At 45.5% G+C, this 24,148-nt stretch overlaps 1 protein-coding gene and 1 non-coding gene across 2 annotated transcripts; one reads left to right on the top strand and one right to left on the bottom strand.

Annotated features, from left to right (window-relative positions):
- Positions 1-13,859: 13,859 nt before the first annotated feature.
- On the top strand, positions 13,860-22,375 carry Was (WASP actin nucleation promoting factor). Its single transcript, XM_032889895.1, has 12 exons — positions 13,860-14,025; positions 14,329-14,469; positions 15,011-15,097; positions 15,185-15,287; positions 15,420-15,461; positions 15,555-15,608; positions 16,407-16,581; positions 17,417-17,459; positions 17,660-17,813; positions 18,273-18,682; positions 18,901-19,015; positions 22,136-22,375. Exons 1-12 carry the CDS (start codon positions 13,894-13,896, stop codon positions 22,189-22,191), a joined length of 1,512 nt encoding a protein of 503 aa, XP_032745786.1. The 5' UTR covers positions 13,860-13,893; the 3' UTR covers positions 22,192-22,375.
- On the bottom strand, positions 20,650-20,754 carry LOC116889436. The gene has a single exon (XR_004386398.1). It is a non-coding gene; the product is annotated as a U6 spliceosomal RNA (small nuclear RNA).
- Positions 22,376-24,148: the final 1,773 nt, after the last annotated feature.

Genomic DNA, 24,148 nt, shown 5'->3' with positions numbered 1-24,148 from the left:
ACCTCGTGGGTTCTGGGATTGCAGGCCTGAGGCACACACAAGGCTCTATTCTACATTTAAATGTTTGTTTGTTTGTATGTGTGTGTGTCTGTGTGCGTTTGTGTGTACATATATATACATGTGGAGGTCAAGCAAGGTAGCAAACATTAAACGATCAGGCTGGTCCCTTTGTCCCATCTTTTTTTTTTTTTTTTTTTTTCCGGAGCTGGGGACTGAACCCAGGGCCTTTGCGCCTCCTAGGCAAGCGCCTCACCGCTGAGCCAAATCCCCAACCCCTTTGTCCCATCTTTTTAATCTTCAGATTGACTTCTGAGCCTGCCTTCTTTCTTTCTCCCTCCCTTCCTTCCTCCCCCTTCCTTTTTTTCTTTTCATTTCCTCCTTTTTTTTTTTTAAAGAAAAGATCACATCATGTGTTGCTTCTGATATTTGGGCACAAGCAATCCTCCAGTGTCAGTCTCGAGTGGCTGAGATTACAGGCAACACACACACACACACACACACACACACACACACACACATGCACACGCACACACACACACACACACACACATGCACATGCACACATCCATACCCACACACATGCACACACATCCATATCCACACACATGCACACATGCACACACACACAGACACACACACACACACACATGCACACACACACACACACACACAGACAGACATCTGTGGCTTCTGCATCCCTTTTCATTGTTGCTGGATCCTTCTCATGACTCTAGAAATGGCTGACAGCAGTTTCACAGCCAGGTTTTGCAGTTTCTTCTTGTTTAACATCACTGCTTGCGATGCCTCAAAGCTTACTCTTGGTGGCAGTGTTGCCCTAGAAACCAGAAAATCTTTGTACTCCTTCACCCACTCCCCAAATTGATGTTCTCTTTTCCCACCCTTTGGGTCTGAAAAAAATGCTAGGAAAGCAAGCAGGCTGAGAGTTGGGAGATAGGCTGCCTGCCAGTAGGAGGGCAGCTACCCTGTGGGTAGCAGCTTTGTTCCTTTAAATTGGAAATCATTACAGATCCAAGCTGCAGATCCTAAGATGTCTTTTTTGTAGAATTGCATTGCCCTTTGTGGAGAGCTCCTCTCAGTTCCATGATCAGGTGGTCAGGCTAAAGAGGCTGCTCTCGGTGCAGAAACCTTCGAACACTGGCACCTCAAGGCCTGCGAGAAGTTATCACTGACCATGGAGCCACATGGTCCAGGGCCTCCATGCCTTCTAACTTCCACTGCTATTTCATGACGCCTGGCAATAAGACAGGGGTCCTCAAAGTGGGGTCTTCAAAGGCTGCATCTGCATTATTGGGGAAGTTTTTACTGACAGTTTCCCAGACTCTAGCTCCTACTTTCTAAATAAACAGTATGAAGATGGATGGATACACCTCCCTGCCCAGCAAGGGACTGTGATGGCTGCTAGAGTTTGAAGATTACTCTGTTGGCACAGGTGTACTCAAATAAGCACAAACCCCCATGGGTGAGACAGGGTCGCACTGTGTAGCCCTGGCTGTCCAGAAGCTCATAGAGATCCGCCTGCATCTCCTTCCTGAGTGCTTGTTTATATTATATAACACCACATCCAGCCTACCTTTAAGTTTTTAGAAAAGAAAGTATAGCCTGGGAATATAGCTCTCTCAGATGCTCTCTCTGTCTCTGTGTGTCTGTCTCTGTGTCTGTCTCTCTGTTGCTCTGTCTCTGTCTGTCTCTATCTCTGTCTGTCTCTGTCTCTCTGTCTGTGTCTCTCTCTCTCTCTCTCTCTCTCTCTCTCTCTCTCTCTCTCTCTCTCTCTCTCTCTCTCTCTCTGTCTCTGGGGAAGAGGGGGTTATAGAGTATCCCAGGGCCTTACACACACAAGGTAAGCAGCCACTAAAGTGAGAAGATACACCTTTAATCCAGGCGAGCTCGTTATAGTTGCTACAACTGTTGTCCTTATGCCCTGCCGCCAAAATGCCCACCTCTTACTTTATTGTCTTGTCACCCAGTATAAAGAGGACACGATGTCCTCATGATTATGTTAAACACCTGGAGGCCGTCTATATAGTCCTATAGAGTGGGTCCAAATTGATACTGAAAGTTTCAAATCATGGATTTAAGAACTCCAGTGGGGGCTGGAGAGACAGCTCAGTGGTAAGAACACTGAAGCTCTTCCAGCAGGCCATGAGTTCAATTCCCAGCAACCACATAGTGGCTCACAACCATCTGTAATGAGATCTGATGCCGTCTTCTGGTGTGTCTGAAGACAGCAAGAGTGTACTCATATACATAAAATAAATAATTCTTAAAAAAAAAGAACTCAGTAGGCCTCTCTCCATAAGTCCTGGGAAATGGATGGCTGACAGTTCTTTGGCCAGTTCAGTTATCAGCTCCTGCCACAGCTGCCGGCTCCGAGTTGCACTAAGAGGACAGATTTGGTGTTTAGTCTGCTAAGAGTCCAATCAGACCAAAGCAGGCCCACGCTCACCTCTATCTAAAACCAAGTCAAGCTGTTAATGCTGAGAACCCACAGACAACACTGTTATCTAGCGCTCTGTTAAAACAGCTACTATGATATATGGGGGTTGGGGGAGGGCAAAGTCCATATCTAGGGGATTTCTGTGTCTCTGTAAGAGTAAGCTGTATTCCTCACTCCTTCCTAATTAACAAAAATTAGCCTACCAGGGTCGGTGGGTAAAATTCGCCTACTGCCAAGCCTGACCACTTGAATTCAAGCTCGCAAAAGCACAAAAGTAAAAAAGAAAGGTTAGCTTCTGTATAAAAGGAGAGCTGCCCTGGCTACTGCGTATCAACAAGGTGCTGAGGTGTGAGTGTGCGTGCATGCGTGCATGCATGTATGCGTGTGTGTGTGTGTGTGTGTGTGTGTGGGTGTGTGTGTGTGACATCGGGTGGGTATGCATTCATATGCAGGTGCAGCTGAGACTACACTGAGGGGACTCATGATGTTACAAAAGCATTCTACCAGTCACATTCCTAGACTCTACAACTTAGTTTAAATGTTTTACATTTATTTATTATTTATTCATTTCTTTTTGTGTATTTGTGTGTGTGCACACGTGTGTGCATATGTGTGTACACTTACCAAACTTTGTGTGTGTGGAGGCGAAAGAACACCTTGCAGGAGTCACTTCCTTCCATCATGTGGGTTTCAGAAATTTAAGTCATACCATCAAACTAGACAAAAAGCATTTTTTTACCGTCATAACTATATTACTGGAAGTCGTTTTTCTCCTTTCTTTCTTTCTTCCTTTCTTTCTTTCTTTCCTTCTGTTTTTTTTAAGACAGACTTTCTGTGTATCTGTGCCTGTCAGGAACCTGCTGTGTAGCCCAGGCTGGCGTCAAACTTTAGGAGATCCACCTGTCTCTACCTCCTGAATACTGGGATTAAAGGCATGAACCACCACTAACCAGATGCTGGACCAAATTTTTCTTTTTTTTTTTTTTTTTTTTCTTTTTTTTTTTTTTTTTTTTTTTGAGCTGGGGACTGAACTCCAGGGCCTTGCACTTGCAGGCAAGCGCCACGCTGAGCTTAAATCCCCAACCCCCAAATTTTAATATTACCAGTTTGATTCTGAAACCAACTAAAAATTTTGAGCCCTCTTTGGAAGTGGAGAGAGTTTTATAATAGAATGGACAGATACACTAAAATAGCAATTAAAATGTTTTAAGTTTTCTTCTATGGGAATGTTTTATCTACATGTATGTCTGTGTGCATACATGTTGCCTGCAGTGGCCATTAGAGGGTTTCTGATACCCTAGAACTGCAGTTACAGATGGTTGTGAACCACCATGTAGTGGCTGGGAATTGAACTCAGGACCATTGGAAGTCAATGCTCTTAACTGCTGAGCCATCTCTCCAGCCCCAGGTTTTTTTAAATCAATAAATGCAAACTGTACTAATTATGTACATGCAAGGGAGATGCATGCAATATGACATAGGCATGAAGGTCAGAGACTGTGTGCTGACCTGTTCTCTCCTTCCATCTTGGGATCCAGGAACTGAATGAAGCCTATCACACATGGTGCGTGCTAAGCCATCTCACCAGCTCCACATAAGCAATTTAAATGTCCTTTTCTCCCTACACCATCAAGGGTGCTGTTTTCACTTTTAAAGTCAGGCCACACCTTCCATTTGGTTATTCAGACCAATAATTACGTAATTAACCTAGATAGCAAATTATACCATGTCTTGTCCATTAGTATGTCCTGCAGATACTCCATTGGTAAAAATTTGTCTTTCTTTTACTATTTTTTTCTGGTGTTAGGGACCAAACCAGGGCACTGTAAATTCAGTCTACTACTGAGCTATATCCACACCCCTCATATCAGTCTCCTGCAACTTTAATCTTAGCACTCAGGGGGGAGAGACAAGCAGATCTCTTAGTTCAAGGTTACCCTGGTCTACATACAGAGCAAGTTCCAGGGCAGCTAAGACCACACAGAGAAACCCTGTCTTAAAAAAACAAAAGCAATAACAAAAAAAAATTAAAAACACTTTACAGCCCAGCTCTGTGGCTTTTAACCCCAGATGTCCAGTGGCAGAGAAAGGCAGATCTCTGAGTTCAAGGCCAGCCTTCGCTACAAGTTCTAGGACAGCCAGGGGCAACACAGAGAATTTCTGTGTAAGGATTTTTTTTTTTAAGACAAAAAATAGGACCCAGGATGTACCTCTGTTGCAGGATACTTTCCTAGCATGAAAAAGGTTCTGGCTTCATTCTGTAGTACTTAGAGAAAATGAAGAAAAAAAAACACAGTATTTTTCAGTAAAAAAAAAAAATCAAAGAAAATTCACAAGTAAAGTGCTTCTAAAAATGTTTTCTGTTGTCGGTTGTAGTGACACACATTTAATCTCAACATGGTAGACAGAAGCAGGTGAAATTTTGAGTTAGAGTTAACTTGGCTTCCACAGTCAGTTTCAGACAAGCTCAGACCAGAGAGAATCTGTCTCAAAAAAGAAACAAACAAAACCCAAATATTGTGTCAGCTGTACAAGAAGATAATTGCTGGCAATAAGTAAGATTTTAAAGCTTTGTAAAGAAAATGCTTTTTTTTAATAAAATTTAAGTTTTGAAGGAAAACGTTGCTTTAATAACTGTACTTTCAGAATGGGTACCAGACAACTCTTACTTTCAAAGTGCACAGAGAAGACATATCTGAAGTCCATATTTCAATTCTTTTCAGATTCATCCAGACTACACAGAATTTTTAGTATTGAGAAATGTTTTCCTTGTGCTTCCAATCCCTGAGGAACAGATGTGTGCTGACTGTTTTGATATAGGTGTTCTGAACACCAAGCTGGGTCTGTGGAACTAGATTGATCGTGGTTGGTTGATTCAGTTGGTAGACCCTGGAGTCTCCCTTTGGTGTCTTTTGTTTGCAGGAGTAGCAAGATTGCTCTTTGGTGCTCAGAGGAAGATTTTACTATTACCATAAACTTTCACTCTCCTGTGGCATGTATTTTTTTTTTTTGGTTTGTTTGTTGTTTGTTGTTTGAGACAGTTTCTTTGTGTAGCCCTGACTGTCCTGAAACCCTGGGACATGCTCTGTAGACCAGGATGGCTTCAAACTCAGAGATCCACTTGCCTGTGCCACCAAAGCTTAGCTTCTGCTACACATGATCAAGGATCACTAAGAAATTACCCTGTTTGAAGAACAAAATATACACTGAGCCCTGTTCTCAAAAGAACCAAACAACAAAACGCAATTTTAAAAAATTGACTTGGGCTAGAGGATGGCTCAGTGGTTAAGAGCACTGACTGCTCTTCCAGAGGTCCTGAGTTCAATTCCCAGCATCCACATGGTGGCTCGCAACCATCTGTAATTCTATCTGTCGCCCTCTTCTGGTGTGTCTGAAGACAACTACAGTGTGTGTGTATATATATATACATACATACATACATACATATATATATATATATATATATATGTATATATATATAATCTTTATATGACCCAGGTTGGCTACTAAAGTATTCATTGCAGAAGTCCTAAGCCCCATAGTGCGAGCTCCCTAACCTTCCACAGTAAACAAGTGCCCTCCGTTGGCTTTTTACCCACGACTAATTTTACAGACTGAGGTGGTATTTGAATCCACAACACAAGGTCCCTAAACCTAAAGCCCGGCTTTGGCAGGATGCCGAGTCACAGGCTACAACCACTGCGCATGCACCGAGGCTGTCAACAGGAACTGGTGCAAACGTGGAGGCGGAGCTACGCTATTCCTAGGGCCGTAGCCTGAGAAAGGAAAAGTCCCGCCTCCATCCGACTAGAAACCAATCATAGATCACTATGGCAGTGTCGAACCAATCAGAAGTCACCAGGATAGCTCCCGAGCCAATGGCCTGCGCGAATGCCTTGGGAACAGGTTCCAAACGGAAGGATAGGGGGTCAGAGGAAAGCTGGTGAACGTGGAGGGTGGGACACAGTCCTTCCGCCGACTCGATCCTGTCATCCGCTAGAGTCAAACGGCAAACGGCAGGCCAGGACGGGGTCGTGTGGCGAGCGGACTGGTGATCGTTTGGGGCCAGGCGCCGCTTCCTCGCTCCTCCCCCCTCCCCCATCAACAAGTGGACCGTTCCAAGATGGCCGCCCTCCGTAGTGGCGCGAGCCCGAGCTGCGGCTCCGCTCCCGATCTCCCCCCACGCCCGACACCCCTGTGGTTCAGTCCGGGCGGCCGTGCTTGTGCCGAGCCGCAGGGGCTGAGACGTGGGCGCCCCTCGGGCCACGCGCAGTGGTTTGATCCATGCTAGCGTCACAGGCTTTGCAGTGGATACTTCCCTGAACACAAATTTTCAGGGTGGTTTCAGTCCTGAGACCACAGACGTTTGTGAGAGGGAAGACTTGCTGGGGGCGACCTGGCTTTTAATTTTGAGACAGGGTCGCATACTATGTGTGTCCAAGCTGGCCTCGAACATACCATGCTGGCCACATTCGCCTAAAACTCAAGGAGATCCTCCTGCCTAACCCGCTGAGCTCTGAGATATAGGAGCGACCAAGGAGGGCGGGGAGAAGCTTGGAGTAGTACTGAACATTACTCGATGTTTTATAAAAATGACAATAAATAATAACTCACCCAGGCTTGTTGACTGACACTCACTGTGATCCCAGCACTCAGGAGATGGTACCCATCTTCAACTACATAGCCAGTCTGGGCTACATAAAACTGCCTCAAATAATAATGATGATGATATATAATTAAAATAATATAATTATTTTAAAAAATAATTATAACCTGACAAATTTCGCCCGCAACTTCATCACATTACACCAATGGTCTTAGTCATCTTAATGGCCTTAACGACTATTATTTTCTTTCCTGTGGAAGAGGGAACTGAGGTACTCAGAGCTCACCAGAAAGGACAGGGATGACAAGAGGACAAGAGCCAGAGCCCAAACTGGATAGCTCCAAATTTAGCTTCAGCCCATTAGCTACTGAGCTGTGTGTGTGTGTGTGTGTGTGTGTGTGTGTGTGTGTGTGTGTGTGTGTGTGTGTGTGTGTGTACGGTGTTGCTCAAGATGGACTTTAAAGCCTCCGAAACACAAGGCAAGGCAGCACAGAGTTCAGCCCTCAGCACAGCACAAGTGACTCTTATCTCTACAGATATTCTCTGTGCACACCCGGTTCCTCACTCACCGTGCCAGGACTCGAGGCTTCTAAACCACCCACTTACTCCTGGCCTCAGGAACACCTCAGGAGTAAAATTTGCCATTTCACTCTCAGCTAGTTCTTAAGAAACAGTAGTTGGCCCATCCCCATGTGTAAGTAAATTTTCAGTGTGGACTCAGTTGTATGGTGGGAACCAGAGTGTAAAGATACCCAATTCAGGGCTTGAGGTATGCAATTGGGATCTTTTAGGCAACATCTTTACAAATTATAATCATTCGTTGTTTTTCTTTTGACACAGTCTTTGTAGTCTTGGTACTACATAGACCAGGATGGTCTCAAGCTCCTTGCAATCCTCCTGTCTCAGTCTCCTGAATGCTAGGTTTTTGGCCATGCCAGCATACTTGACTCCCCCATTGTTATTTGTTAGGGGTTAGGTCCATCCTCCTGCTCCAGCAGATACCCTGTTCCTCCAATGACTCTCTCTTTTTGTATAAAATGATGTAGCTTTTACATATACCTTCCTATGTAATGCAGTATGACTCAAATCCTACAAATGTAATGTTCTGTAGAGTTGCTATTCTTTTTTTTAGTTTTTAATTTTTAAATTTTATTTACGTTATGTATGAGTGATCTGCTGCATGTACACCTGCATGCCAGAAGAGGGCATCAAATCCTTTTATAGATGGTTGTGAGCCACCACATGAGTGCTGGAACTTGAATTCAGGACTTCTGGAAGAGAACAGTCAGTGCTCTTAACCACTGAGCTATCTCTCTAGCCCTCAGTCTTGTCTTCCTTTTGGAGAAATGTCAATAAAATAACTGCCCATTATTACCACACCTACAGCACTCATCTTAAAGAGAATAGGAGATTATTCTGAAGACATTCTGAGTGACCATGGTTTGGGAACACAGATTTAGTTGGCCCCAAATGTTACGTTCCTACGTGGAAGCAGTTTCATCCAATTTTGTAGTTTCACAGAACAAAGAGTGTCATAAATCAAGACAAGTTTAAAACACACTGGCGGGTACATCAGAGATGGCAGAAGCTTTTTTATCAGCCCAAGGTGCTATCTGATAGCATTCCTAGCTTTTAGGGTGAAACCAAGAAGTCTGCTACATCAATAGATTCTAAAGGTTTTATCTTTTACTAACAGGATGTTAGTTCTGACACAAAGGTGGGCAAGAAATGGCTGGCTGCTCTAGGAGTTAAACCAGCCCAAGGATAAGGTAATATCCAACCTCTCCCTGTCTGTGCAATTTTATCCAGTCAAGTAGGTTCTGGATTCACATCTTCTTTCCAGGAATTCTCGAATATTCAGACCATATTTAATACAGAAGCAAGGAGGGTTTTTTCATTTATTTACTTATTTTTCAGATATTTTAAATCCTTTATTGATTAAAGTCACAGACATGGAAGGCCAATCGTAAAGCAGAGTAAGTACTAGCTAACACTATAAACAGGAAACAAGCTGGCCACGGTGATACACATCTGTAATCCCAGCTATTAGGAAGCTGAGAACCGTGAGTTTGAGGCTACTGGAGTTATAGCTCAAGTATTTTATAAAATAAAAGACAAAACAACAGCAACAATAACAACATCATCTAGCTGGGCTGTGGTGACACACACTTTGATCCCAGCACTTCGGGGTCAGAGGCAGGAGGATCTCTGAGTTCAAGGCCTACAGAGCAAGTTTCAGGACAGCCAGAACTACACAAAGAAACCCTGTCTGGAGCATGGTGGGGTGGGAAACAAACAAGCAAGATCAAAACTGGAAGCAGTTCCCCACCTGAGGGCCCTGGGGGCTGGGAAGAAGAGCTGATCATGGAGTCATGGAGCCTCTGGTGGTGTATCCACACACACACACACACACACACACACACACACACACACACACACAGAGGTAATGGGATCTGATGCCCTCTCTTCTGGTATGTCTGAAGACAGTGACAGTGTACATTAAATAACTAAATAAATAAATCTTAAACAAATATATGATTTAGGTTTTCTTTTCTGTTGTTGTTGGTGGTAGGGTGGGTTTTTTTTTTTTTTTTTAGAGAAAAAGTATAAATTTTAATTCTGTCTGCTACTTACAAATAAAACAGAAATACAGCCATAATTAATTTTCTTTTTTTTGAGACAGGGTTTCACCAAATAGCCTAAACTGGTCTAAAATTTTACTATGTTGACCAGCCCAGCGCTGAGCTCATAGAGATCTTTCCTCTGCCTCTGCCTCCTGCCTCTGCCTCCTGCCTCTGCCTCTGCCTCTGCCTCTGCCTCTGCCTCTGCCTGCCTGCCTCCTGCCTCTGCCTCTGCCTCTGCCTCCTGCCTCTGCCTCTGCCCCTGCCTCTGCCTCTGCCTCTGCCTCTGCCTCTGCCTCTGCCTCCCAATTAAAGGCACACACCAGACAGAATCACAACTATGCAATGTTAATTTTAAAATCCCAATTAGCAGCAGAAGCATGGACGTTTGACGCCATGTCTATAGAGTAATGGGGCAGCTTATTACAGAAGCAGTAAGAAGATGAAGAAGAGGGGTTGGTGATTTGGCTCAGTGGTAGAGCGCTTGCCTAGGAAGCGCAAGGTCCTGGGTTCGATCCCCAGCCCCAAAAAAAAAGAAAAAAAAAAAAAAGAAGAAGATGAAGAAGAAAAACCCATAGGAGCGGGGCAGTTGATTTTAATCTCATGCATGTGAGTGTTCTGCTTGCATCTATGCCTATGCTCTATGTGTGTGCCTGGTGTCCATAGAGGCCAGAAGAGGGTGTTGGAGCCCCTAAAACTGGAATTTAAACAAGCCTAAGAGCTGCCGGGTGGGTACTATTCAGAAGAGCAGCCTCCGAGCAATCTCTCACACTCCACGAGCAGGCGAATTTTATCATATCCTGAGGGTGCCTCCTAAGAGTTTAGGAACCATTTCTTACAGAGCTGGCATCAGCTTCGTGACCACAGACAGTTTGTGCTGCAATCTCCCTACCAGGAAAATTGTTGCATAAGAACTGTGCCTTTTCCACGGGGTTACCTGGGAATACTGAGTGAGTTAACAGGCAGTACTTTTTTCCTTTTTTCTTTTTATTTATCTATTTTTAAATATTTATTTACTTATTTATTTATTTACTTATATTTATTTATTTATTACTTTATTTATTTACTTATATTTATGTATGTGAGTACATTGTCGCTGTCTTCAGACACACCAGAAGAGGGCATCAGATCTCATGACAGATGGTTGTGAGCCACCATGTGGTTGCTGGAAATTGAACTCAGGACCTCTGGAAGAACAGTCAGTGCTCTTTAACCTCTGAGCCATCTGTCTAGCCCCAAATCAAAGACTATTAGTCCTCCCATTTATTCCTTCAACACATTTTCTTTTTGAGACAGGGTCTCATGCAGCCCAGGCCAACCTCTAATTCACTATGTAGTTTTGGCTGACCATGAATACCTGATCCTCCTGCCTCTCTTTTCCAAAATTTTGGATTGCATGTGTGTGCCACCATCCCCAATAAACATATTTCTTGAGTGTTTACGTTTGGCTAGTTTCTAGAAATTCTTAGTAGACAACATTCAGTACTGTTAAAATGAGAGAACTCTGGCCAGTACAGCTGTTGCTTGGCACAGGATGTCCTGGGTTTGACTCTCAGGATCCCAAAAATCATAGTGGTACATGCTTATAATCTCAGTACTTGGGAAGTTGGGGCTTCAGGATCAGAAGTTCAAGGTCAGCTTCAGCTACATGGAAAGTTAGAAGTCAGTCTGTAATACATTTCTTGTAGAAACAGTTTAATTAATTGAGATGTTTACCTAGGAATATACACACATACAATACAGGAAATGTAAACCACAGCTCTAACACACTGGGCCACTTGCAGCCTAGAATGAATGTCTTTTTTTTTTTCTTCTTCTTCTTCTTCTTCTTCTTCTTCTTCTTCTTCTTCTTCTTCTTCTTCTTCTTCTTCTTCTTCTTCTTCTTCCTCCTCCTCCTCCTCCTCCTCCTCCTCCTCCTCCCTTCTTCTTCTCCTCTTCTTCCTTCTTCCTCCTCCCCTTTTTCCCCCTCTTCCTCCTCCTCCCCTTTCCCCCTCTTCCTCCCCTCCCTTCCCCTCCTCCTCCTCTTCTTCCTCCTCTTCCTCCTCCTCTTCCTCTCCCTCTTCCTCTCCCTTTCCTCCTCTCTCTTCTTCCCCTTTTTCCCCTTCCTCTTCTTCTTCTTCCTCTTCTTCTTCTTCTTCTTCTTCTTCCTCTCTCTCTCTCTCTCTCTCTCTCTCTCTCTCTCCCCCCCTCCCTCTCTCTCAAGAAAGGGTCTCACTGTGTAGCTCTGGCTCTTCTAGAATTCACTATGTAGACCCCCTGATCTCAAAATCAAAGTGATCTTCCTGCCTCTGCCTCCCAAATTCTGGAGATAAAAGTGTGTGCCACCATACCCAGCATCCTACAATGGCTTTTTAAAGACAAATATGTACTTGGAAAAGGCAAGGATAATGGTATCTACAATCCCAGCATATGAGATGAGGTAAAGACGGCTCAGCAGTTAAGAGCACTAACTGCTCTTCCAGAGGTTCAATTCCCAGAATGGTCAGAAGTTTAATATCACCCACAGTGACACAAGTTCAAGGCCATCCTGGACTAAGTGAGACTCTACAGGTCCCAATCTCTCCCCCCAATGAAAGACAATAAATATCAGGTTTTAAGGTGCTTCAGATCTGGAGATGTCAGTAGCTCTGTGTGTTGTGGGCTCCATAAACTATTTGGAGACTAGGTGAGAGGGTGGAGGAAGTTGGAGGACTCATCTCAACAGTCATTTGAAGCCTGAGTTCAGGAGCTAAGACCTTGTGCCTGCAGGCACAGAGAGTCAAGTTCCAGGCAGCCCTGGGGACATCCAATTCAAAGGTCTTTACCCACACCTGAGACCTGTTCAGCGTGTCAAACTGCTGTCCCTCCACCCGAGATCCCCCTCCCTGGCCTCATCCCTGAGGCAATGGAATGAGAAGACATGAGGGTATGCTCACTGTTACAGCATGTACTTAACCTGGTCAAGGCCCTGTAGCCAATCCTCACCACTAAAAGTTGGAGAAATTTAAGCCTTCAAAGGTTACATACTTTAAAAAAGTCCCAATATAATAAAAAAAATCAATCATGATGTTGTTTTAGTATTTATTTATACTGTGAAGTCCTTCCTTCCAGAATAAGGTTGAAAAGAAAGTAATTAGGGCCAGGCATAGTGGCACATGCTTTTTTTTTTTTTTTCTTCTTTTCAGAGCTGGGGACCGAACTCAGGGCCTTGCGCTTGCTAGGCAAGTGCTCTACCACTGAGCTAAATCCCCAACCCCTGTGGCACATGCTTTTAATCCTAGCACTCAGATAGCAGAGGCAGGTGGATCTGTGTGAGTTCCAGGCCAGCCTGGTCTATAGAGTGAGTTCTAGGACAGTCAGGGCTTTATGCAGTGAAACCTGCCTCAAAAAACAAAGTAAAACAAAACAAAAACCAAACAAAATGAAAACAAAAAAGGGTGGGGGTCTGAATTTGGGCTGGAGAGAATGCTCAGTGGTTAAGAGCACTGACTGCTCTTCTAGAGGACCCAGGTTCAAATCCCAGCACCCGCATGGCAGCTCACGACTGTCTGTGACTCCCAAGATCTGACACCCTCACACAAACATACACACAGGCAAAATACAAATGCACATAAAGTATAAATAAATTTTTAAAAAGAAAGTAATTAGGGAGCTACAGGAGGCAAGTGTAAAAGATGGGGAAGTGAGTCAAGGCCTTATATTATTGGCAATGTCCAAAGCTAGAGATTGGTTCAATATGCCTTTAAAAGGAAAAGCTGTAATGCAATGACCCATTAGCACCTGGAGCCCTAGACACAACCTCAGGCCAACTCAGTGCTTTTGGAAGACGGAAGGAGGCTACACAGACTTGTGACTATGCTCTGTGTAGCTACCCTGCAGTAGAAGCACTGCAGATGGCTTAACTCTCTCTCATTGTCGACTAGAGCAAGGTTGATCTGAGCTTGTCAGAAGGAAATGGCCCCACACAGAAAGGGAGAGGGGGTTAGAGGGTTGGGAAGAAAGACGAAAGGAAGAAACCCTGAGCTCATTACACACAGGATCTAGCCAGGCAAATGGAGGAGGGCCCAAGCCAGTCCTAGAGAGGAGGACAAGCCCTCTGGGGGCCCCTGGAGGACTTATTTCCCTTGTGGTTTATTGTACTTCCTGTTCCCTTGCTCACTGCGGAAGTTCCTCTTCTTACCCTGCACCCAGAGCTTTCTTAGCTGGAGAGGACTAAGGCAGAAGGCACCATCATGAGTAGTGGCCCTGTAGGAGGCAGGTCTGGGGGCCGAGGGGGACCAGCGGTTCAGCAGAACATTCCTTCCAACCTCCTCCAGGACCATGAGAACCAGAGACTCTTCGAGCTTCTCGGCCGAAAATGCTGGGTGAGTTCGGAGATGCCCTGGTCCTCCCAGTCTCCCTCCCTTTTCTCCTCTTCCTCTATACCTCTGTTTCCCCTTCTGCCTCCTCCTCCTCTTACCCATACTTCCCTGCTCCTTCTCCTTCCCATCATCCCTCTTTTCCCCTTCTCCCCATCTCCTCTCCCAGGATTCACCCCCCATTATCTTGCTGTCTACTCACCTTCCTCCTAGCTATATCTCCCAAGCTCATGACAGCCACAGGCAATCAAGGACCAGGCCTTGTTACCCATGAACAGACTCCACTGATCTCGGGCTCTCCCCTCCTAGACACTGGCAACTGCAGTTGTTCAGCTATACCTGGCACTGCCCCCTGGAGCTGAGCACTGGACCATGGAACACTGCGGGGCTGTGTGCTTCGTGAAGGATAACCCTCAGAAGTCGTACTTCATCCGCTTTTATGGCCTACAGGTGACCCCCCATGCCTTGGACAGTAAAGCTAGTTCCCAACTCGCAAAACCAGTTTGTTTTTTGTCCCCAAGCCCTCATTCATATCAATGACCCTCTGAGCTCCAGAACCAAAGACCAATACAGATCTCAAGTTGTGTTTTTCTCATTCTGAAGACTGACCTCATTATCAAGACCCTCATCTGCGTCACAAACTTCCCCAAACACCATATTTATACCTGAGCCTCAACTTCAACTCTGTTTTCAATCCAACGTGTTGAATACTCTTAACTAGAATCTTAAATTCACAATTTAGAGCCCTCAACTCCTACATGTAGGCTTTGAATCCCAAACCTAAATCTCTCACATAGGTATCTGATTCTCAGAGTGTACCCCAATCCTCCATATCAGACACCTAGACCCCAAACTCTAATATTGAGCCAAAGAGCTCTAAATAAAACCCTGGGACAGCAAATCTGGACACCATGCTTCCTGGTCAGAAAGCAGAGGTTTGCTCCCCAGGATTCATGGATGCCAGCATGTCCCCCATCCTGCTCCTCTCCAGGCTGGTCGACTACTCTGGGAACAGGAGCTATACTCACAGCTGGTTTACCTTACTCCTACCCCATTCTTCCACACCTTTGCTGGAGATGTAAGTGAGCAGTCTGTACATCCTTGTGGGGGAATGGGGGGTTGGGGAGGGAGTGCTAGAAGTTTGCTGACCTCAAGGTATGTATAGGACTGTCAAGTAGGACTGAACTTTTCGGATGAGAGTGAAGCCCAGGCCTTCCGGGCCTTGGTGCAGGAGAAGATACAAAAAAGGAATCAGAGGCAAAGTGGAGGTAAGGAGGCCTTGGTGGGAATTGGCGCGAGGAGGGAGGGGGGCTGGGTTAGACAGAGGTGGCTGCATGGGTGTGAGGCTGGATAAACCCCTCTCATGGTTTTGGCTCTCAGTCCACCCTGTTTCACTACAGAAAGACGCCAGCTACCACCGACACCAGCACCAGCCAATGAGGGTGAGTCCTCTAGTTCAAGTAGAGGTTATGAAGAACTAACCCAGAATCCTGGGGCAAGATTGGGACAGATATGAACTCATTCCATTTTACCAGAGAGAAGAGGAGGGCTCCCACCTGTGCCCCCACATCCCGGTGGAGATCATGGGGGTGAGTGGTGATTCTCATGTCTCTGGAGAGATGGTGGGGGCAGTTAGTAGATGAATGAGGGCTTGGGTGCATCTGTATATGCCTAGAGAGGTAGATGGATGGCTAGGTGGATGGAGGAGCACATTGATGGATTGGTGGCAGGCGTGACTATTGAGAGATGAACTGATGATGACTTATAGAGAAATAGGGGAGTGAGTATTTGGGTAAAATGAATATTTACTTGTATTTAAGTAATGAATAGATGGTTCAGAGAATTCATGGATGGGCACGTAAACAGATGAATAAGGAATAAAGAGGGCTTGCCGCCAAGCCTAGAGACCAGAGTTCTAGCCCTCGAATCCACATAAAGATAGGAGAGAAATAATTCCACAAAGTTGTCCTCTGACGTCCACACATGTGCTTTGTATGCATGCATGCAGACAGACAGACAGACAGAAACACACACATAATAATACATTTAAAGAATTAAATCACAAAAATGAGATGAGGTAATATTCTACCCAGGGAAGATTAAATGATTAAGTGAATGAATGAATAACTTAATAAGCCTTTTAGCCAACCAGCCAGAGAATGAATAAGTACTTGAATGAGAAAGATACATGAATTGGTGACTCCTTCAGTGTTTTTTGGGGGGATCCATCCACCATTCTGTAGGCCTTGCATAGACCTCTCTCATCCCTGTCCTCCACGACCATTGAACAGATCCACAAACTTTGCCAATGGTCTTTCTATGTCTTGCCCCTGTGCTTTGGTTAGTAGGTGAGTCTGTCAGTGGTTCATTCACCATGTTTTCCACAGGCCCATCAGGTGGTCCACTATCTCTGGGACTTGTGACAGTCGACATTCAGAATCCTGACATCACAAGTTCACGTTACCGTGGGCTCCCTGCACCTGGCCCTGGCCCAACTGATAAGAAACGCTCAGGAAAAAAGAAGATCAGTAAAGCTGATATTGGTGCACCAAGTGGATTCAAGTGAGAACTTCTTCCCCTAGGATCCCGGTGGGTGGGGAAGCATCTGAGCAGGTGGATAGCTGAGCAGAGGGAAGGATGGGCAGATGGCTGAGTGGGTAGCATTAATTAATTCATGGGTCGAAGAATGAATGGGTAGGGGATTGGTAGGAGTGGGCAGGTAGCTGGATGGGTGAGTGAATGAGGATGCAGACAGTTATGCAGATTCATTGTTTCACCCACATAGCGGACAGGGATAGAAAACTAGACAGTCAAGAGAACGAGGATAGTGTATAATGAGTGAACACACGTGTGGAGAGAACATGTAAAACAGCAAATGGATTGCCAAGTGCGGTGGGGCACTTCTGTACTCCGGCACTTTTGAGATAGAAGCATTAAGGACAAGGGTTCACGGTGCCTCACAACCATTCAGAATGGGATCCGATGCCCTCTTCTGGCGCGCAGGCGTAAGGTGCACATGCAGACGGATTACTCATATACACAAACTAAATAAATCTTTTTAAAACGTAGATGGAAGAAAACAACAACCCGTAGACCAGAAAGTGGGAGAAGGGAAGAGGAAGAGGAAGGAAGAGCAGTAGGAAGGAAGGAAAAGTAAATATAGGAGTAGATGGGTAGGAAAAGAAGAGAGGAGAGACTGGTGGGCAAATCCGGAAACAGGTATGTGTAGGCAGATGGAAGGAGGTACAGAGGCATGGTCCAGCCAATGGTCTGACGGATGAACGTGAACCAAAGTATTTGCTCACTTGTTCTGGCCTTTTGGACTCCCTCTGGGAAGGAGAGGGCAAGAGGTAAAGAAGACCCTGGGGCTTGATTGGCATCCCCTTCCCTTCCCTAGACATGTCAGCCACGTGGGCTGGGATCCACAGAACGGATTTGATGTGAGTAGCTACAAACACCCCCTGACTCCACCCAGTTTCCACATACTTTCCCATTGACCAAGGCTCAGAGCGCACGCCCAGCCCCTGCCCTTCCACAGCCCTCTTGGGTTCTTCGTTTTTATGGTATGGTGATAATCTGTGCCGCTTCCTAATTCTCTTTCTGCTTTTAACCCCGCTCTGCCCTTTTCCCACTTGAACAGGTGAACAACCTCGACCCGGATCTGCGCAGTTTGTTCTCTAGGGCAGGGATCAGTGAGGCCCAACTCACTGACGCAGAGACCTCCAAGCTCATCTATGACTTTATTGAGGACCAGGGTGGTCTAGAGGCAGTCCGGCAGGAGATGAGGCGCCAGGGTAAGCTTTCTTTTCTCTGGTCCTGGGGGTTGTTACCCTAGAAATATATAAGAAAAAAGAAATGAAGGGCTGGAGAGATGGCTCAGCAGTTAAGAGCCCTGATTGCTCTTCTAGAGGTCCTGAGTTCAATTCCCAGCAACCACATGGTGGCTCACAACCATCTGTAATGGGATCTGGCGCCCTCTTCTGGTGCGTCTGAAGACAGCTACAGTGTAGCTGTACACTATAGCTATACACACAAAGTATAAAATACTTTATACACAAAGTAAAAAAAATTTTTTTTCGGAGCTGGGGACCGAACCCAGGGCCTTGCGCTTGCTAGGCTCTACCGCTGAGCTAAATCCCCAACCCCAATTTTTTTTTTTTTTAAAAAAGAGACTTTGTTTAAAAAAAAGAAAGAAAGAAAGAAAATGAAGCTCAAAACTTACCAAACTTACGTGTTATTTTACCCCTGTGCAGAGCCACCCCCACCACCACCATGCCGAGGAGGAGGAGGAAGCCAGCCCCTAAGACCCCCTGTTGGGAGTAATAAGGGTCGCTGTGGTCCACTGCCCCCTGTACCTATGGGGGGTGCTCCGCCCCCACCAACACCCCGAGGGCCCCCACCCCCGGGCCGAGGGGGTCCTCCACCACCACCCCCTCCAGCCACGGGAAGATCTGGACCACCACCTCCTCCACTCCCTGGAGCTGGGGGACCACTAGCGCCACCGCCACCTCCACCACCACCACCACCACCTCCAGTCTGCCCTGGAAGTGGGCCAGCCCCTCCCCCGCTCCCTCCTACTCCAGTGTCTGGGGTGGGACCAGCACCTGGTGGGGGCCGGGGCGCACTTTTGGATCAAATCCGGCAGGGAATTCAGCTGAACAAGGTAAAGACGGGCAGGATAGATAACGGGGGTCTGTGTAAGTCCGAACATTGTGGGCCGTGGTTGAGATGCCGGCTTTGGGGGACCCCGTGATAAATTGGAGATTGGTGTGGTCCCTTGAAAGAGACTGGAGTGTGTGAGAGAAGAAATGAGGAAAGGGCAGGAGAAATGCTCTTCTCACAGTCCTGAGCCCGCCTCTCTGCTCCAACCTCTCGCTGCAGACCCCTGGAGCTATGGAGAACTCAGTACAGCAACCACCCCCTCAGCAGTCAGAAGGCCTAGTGGGTGCCCTGATGCATGTCATGCAGAAGAGGAGTAAAGTCATCCACTCCTCAGGTGAGCCCACTCTGCCAGAACTGTGACCTGACCCCCGGAGCTAGTTAGAACTGGCTTGAAAACAGCTCCAGATGTCACTCTTACTGGTGACACCAGAGGCCCGTGCATATGGTGATATATGTGATGCATATGCGTAACCCAGTGCTGGAAAAGTTAAGGAGGATCTTGCATTCAAGGCCAACCCAAATCAGAAAAGTAACAACGGACAGAGGTTGGAGTTAAGAGCTAAGTGGTCCAGCAGTTGTCTAGCTCAAAGCCTTAGGCTCATGTCTGTTCCCAGCAATGAAAGCTGACAGTCACCATCTGTGGATAACCATAGAAACATGGATTTTGAAGGCCCTTCTCAGCATGTTGGCATCAAGTCGTCAGGCAGCAGTAATATAATTAAGTGCATCTTTGGCAATAATATTAACATTTGCCAGGGTATGCCCACAGTATGAACGTTAACCGCATGTGTTCCATGATATTAACTTTAGTTGTGTGACAAGACTTTTCTCACCCTAGATAGGGAACCCGTGACAGACTGGAGGACAGATAACACCAAAGTCCAACATGGTGAATCAATGGATTTTATTAGGGTTACTTACAGGAATATGGATGAGGGGTCACTTACAGGAGCAGATATGATTCCAGACAGCTGTATCACCAGAGCCCATCCCAGCATGGGTGACAGCTCATAAAAGTTGGGAGCCTGGAGCCTGCAGGCTGATAACAGGCTGGGAAGTGTCTTTCCCAAGTGACTCTGGTCTAAACCTTTTCCAGGCAGCGGGTCTGGTCTTCTTTGTGGTTGGCATGTCTTGAGAGTGACTCACGGTAGCCTGTATTGCTTGTTCTGAGAGGAAGGGGCCTGGTGAATCTGGCCACTTTCAGGGACTTGCTGAAGCTATTTTGAGTTGTTTACCTTCGGGCTTAAGCAGATGAAATACTTCAATGTTCGTCTCAGAGGAAACTGTCAGACAACATTAGCTCACCATGTGAAAATGCTGTTATAAAGAACGCCATCTTTGGTTAAGAGATAGCGGCTGTTCCAAAGGACCTGGGTTCAATTCCCACAGCCCAGATGGCAGCTCAAAACTATCTATAAACTCTAGTTCCAGGGGATCCAGCAGAGTCTTCTGGCCCCCACAGCCACCAGGCACATACTCGAGGCACAAATGTACATGTAGGCAAACACGCAAGCGTAAAATAAACAAAAAAAAAAAATGAGGACTCCATCTTTCCCGAGCTTCTGTACGTGCCTTTAGCCCTGCCACTTGGGAGGCAGAAACAGATGAGTCTCTGTGAGTTCAAGGCCAGCTTCATCTACTTAGAGTGTTCCAGAGCTAGCTAAGGCTACATATGAAAACCCTGTCTCAAAACAAAAGCAAGGTGTTTAAAGGATGGCTAAAAGGCACCTGCTACTAAGCCTGATGACGTGAGTTTGAGTGACATCCACCATTCATTTGGTGGACGTAGAGAACTGGTTCCTGCAAGTTATTCTCTGACTTCTACACTCATACATGGGCCCATACACAAATGAGTAATGACATAATTTAAAAAAGAGTAACCTCCGTCTTTGGCGATCACATTAAATCCAATAATTCACAGAAACACATCAACTTATGGCGTGCTAATATAACTAGACATTTTGGGCAAAAACTATGGAATGATGCATCATAGATGTCCGTGTCATCGTTCCACAGGGGCCATGCTAATCGTCTCTGTATCCTTCCATATGCTCTGTGTGTGTGCTGTCAGACATTAGCCTAGCCTCTCTACAATGTTAAGAACTGAATGTGCCAAATTATATTGTCATTAATCCAGGATGTGGGGGTGATACTGATCTCGCTCTAGTTCCAATAGGTTGAAAGCAGGTCCCCAATAATGTCATTAATTCTGACTCCACAATAATATTAATATTAATCTAAGTTTGTCCACAAGACTAATGTGAATTCATTCTGTGATGATATTTTAACAAATGTCATTTGACAATAGTCTCATTAGCTTCATTCTGAATCAGCAATATTAGCATTAATGCACCAAGAATTAATAATAAATTACTCCACTTTTGTTAATGTTTAAACCTGACAAAGGCATTAGCATGAATATTCAGACTAAGAACATGTTTGAGGCAAGGTCTCCTGCAGCACAAAGTATATGATATTGAGCTTCTGATCTTCCTGCTTCCTCCTCCCCGGGGCTGGGATAACATGTGTGCACCATGACTCAAGTATGTGGTGCTGGGACTCGAACCTAATGCTTCTCAAGTACTAGACAAGCTGTCTAAGAACTGGGCCACATTTCTAGCATGCGTACTTTTGCATTTGTTTCTGTTTGTTTCTTTAGTGTCTGTGTGTATGTATGCTGGTGCATGTGTGCATCTCTTGTGTGTAGGGTTTCTCCTTCCACCTTATGAGTTCTGGGGATCAAACTACGGCTGTTAGGCTCAGAGGCAGGTGCCTTTATTTTTATTTTTAAAGATTTATTTGTTTACTTTATGTATGAGTGCTCTGCTGCATGGCCTACACCCCCGAAGAGGGCATCCAACCCCTTTACAGATGATCGTGAGCCACCATGTGGTTGCTGGGATTTGAACTCAGAACCTCTGGAAGAGCAGTCAATGCTCTTAACCACTGAGCCCCTTTTCTTTTTAAGACAGAGTCTGACTATGTAGCCCAGGCTAGCCTGGAACTCATTATGCATAAGCTAGCCTGGTCTCAAATTCATGATCCTCTTGCCTCAAACTCCTGCATGCTGAAGTTATACAAATGCACCAGTGTTTGCAGCTCCATTAACATTTTTTGTTGTTGGTTTAAGATGGGGTCTCACTATTATATAGATAGCCCTGGCTATCCTGGAACTCTAGGCTGGATCCACTTGCCTCTGCCTCCAGAATGCTGGGATTAAAGGCATGTGCTACCAAACTCAGCCTGACCATTTTTTTTTCAGTACTGCATGGACTTGAAATCCACTGCCTCAACATAATCCCTATTTTGCCCAAGGTGTGCCTTTAGCAGAAAACTTTAGTCTCTCCGCACCTACCTGGGCCAAGTCTTTATCTCCTAGGTTGTAGGAACTTTCTCACGGCCTTCGAACCTCCCTTCCTATCCTGAGTAATACTCTGAATCTTTCTTCCTCCAGATGAAGGGGAGGATCAGACCGGTGAGGATGAAGAGGATGATGAATGGGACGACTGAATTCATCTTCCTTCCTGCAGGCCAGTTCCTCCCACTCCACACTCACTCTGCCATCGAGATTCCTCTTCACTGTCAGCTTCCAAATTCGCCTGTGGTGAATTCATTCAACCTTATACCCACTCTAAACTCAACACCGCATCAACCTTTACTTCTTCCCATGCAGGGATTAAACAGGATGAAAATGCGTCTTTGTGTCCGAGTGTGTGTTTGTTCCCATCCTAAATGAGTGGTTTGGGTTTCTTCCCCTCACAGTCCTTTCCGGACTTTGATCTCGCTTTGTGGGTTGTTTATCAAGCCTTTTGTGTGTTTATTCATTTATTCCTTTAAGCTTTCAGCCACTTAGCCTGTATTTCTTTTCTTCTCCCTTCTCCCCACTTTTAAAGAAGCTTTAAAATTTGTTATGATTTTGGGGAAAGGGGCTACAGCAGTCTCAGTATATGTTTCCTAGGCTTTTCCTCAAACTATTGGAGTTATGTAACCCTCCTGCTTCAGTCTTCCAAAGGTTGGAGCTCCAGACATCCCATCCTGTGTGTGTGTGTGTGTGTGTGTGTGTGTGTGTGTGTGTGTGTGTGTGTGTGTAAAACATAGAAAGTATGTGTGGTGTGTGTATGCATATCTGTGTAAGAGAGAGAGTGTAGTGTGTATGTGTGAAAGATATAGTTGTGTGTGTGTGTGTGTGTGTGTGTGTGTGTGTGAGACAGAGAGAGGGGGAGGGGGAGAGGGACAGGGAGGAGAGAAATTCATAAGCGAAAGGTTGGTGTTGAATATTGTACTGGTTGGTTTTCTTTCAATTTAATACAAGCTAGAGTCTTCAGAGGACTGTGGGCACCTCAGTTGAGGAAATGCCTTCATGACATCCAGCTGTAAAGACATTTTTTCTCAAGTTAATACTGTGTGGAGGGACCCAACCCATTGTGGGTGGTGCCATCCCTGGGCTGGTGGTCCTGGGTGCTATAAGAAAGCAGACTGATGGGTTGGGGATTTAGCTCAGTGGTAGAAGCTTGCCTAGGAAGCCAAGGCCCTGGGTTCGGGTCCCCAGCTCCGGAAAAAAAAAAAAAAAAAAGCAGACTGAGCAAGCCAGTAAGCAGCACTTCTCCCATGGTCTCTGCATCAGCTCCTGCCTCCAGGTTCCTGCCCTGTGTGAGTTTCAGTCCTGACTTCCTCTGGTGATGAACAGTGATGTGGACGTGTAAGCTGAACAAACCCTTTCTCCCCAACTTGCTTTTTGGTCACAGTGTTTTGTTGCAGCTCTAGAAACTCTAAGTAGGACAGATATATTCCTCAATTACTCTTTATTGTGTAAGACATTTTCTTGGTTATTTGTTTGTTTTATTTTATTTTGTCGTTGTTGAGACAGTCTCTCTATGTAGCTCTAGTTGTCCTGGAATTTGCTGTATAGATCAACTGGGCTTGAACTTACAGAGATCTGTCTGCCTCTGTCTCTCGAGTGCCACCATACCTGGCTTCATTCATTCATTCATTCATTCATTCATTCATTCATCTGCTTGTTTCCTTTTGTACGAGTGCTGTGCTGCATGGTCTACATGCCAGAAGAGAGCATCAGATCCCTTTATGGTTGTGAGCCACCATGTGGTTGCTGGGAATTGAACTCAGGACCATCCGGAAGAGCAGTCAGTGCTCTAAACTGCTGAGGCATCTGTCCAGCCCTTTTTCTTTTTCTTTTCTTTTTAAGACAGGGTCTGACTCTCAAGCCCTTTTTTAAATTTATTTACTTTTATTGACTTATTGATTGATTGATTGAAGAGGGCTTCCTGGCTGTCCTGGCACTCACTTTTGTAGACCAGGCTGACCTTGGCCTCTGGGATGAAAGGAATACACCACCACTGTCTGCTGACACCTTTTTTTTTTAATGTGTGGGTTTCCATATTAGACCTAAAATCTTCACTTAATGGGCCCGTATCAATAAACTCAGCCTAATCCAATTTTTATGTTCCCT

Source organism: Rattus rattus, chromosome X (genome assembly GCF_011064425.1).
Source record: "Rattus rattus isolate New Zealand chromosome X, Rrattus_CSIRO_v1, whole genome shotgun sequence".
NCBI lineage: Eukaryota > Metazoa > Chordata > Mammalia > Rodentia > Muridae > Rattus > Rattus rattus.
This window is presented reverse-complemented; position numbering and strand designations above follow the sequence as displayed.

Bases quoted from the DNA above. Each gene is read 5' to 3' on its own strand.
- Was (XM_032889895.1), top strand. From the start codon at position 13,894: ATGAGTAGTGGCCCTGTAGGAGGCAGGTCTGGGGGCCGAGGGGGACCA. The intron at 16,582-17,416 runs GTGAGAACTTCT...TCCCTTCCCTAG, and splicing joins GGTGCACCAAGTGGATTCAA to ACATGTCAGCCACGTGGGCT. The intron at 17,814-18,272 runs GTAAGCTTTCTT...ACCCCTGTGCAG, and splicing joins GCAGGAGATGAGGCGCCAGG to AGCCACCCCCACCACCACCA.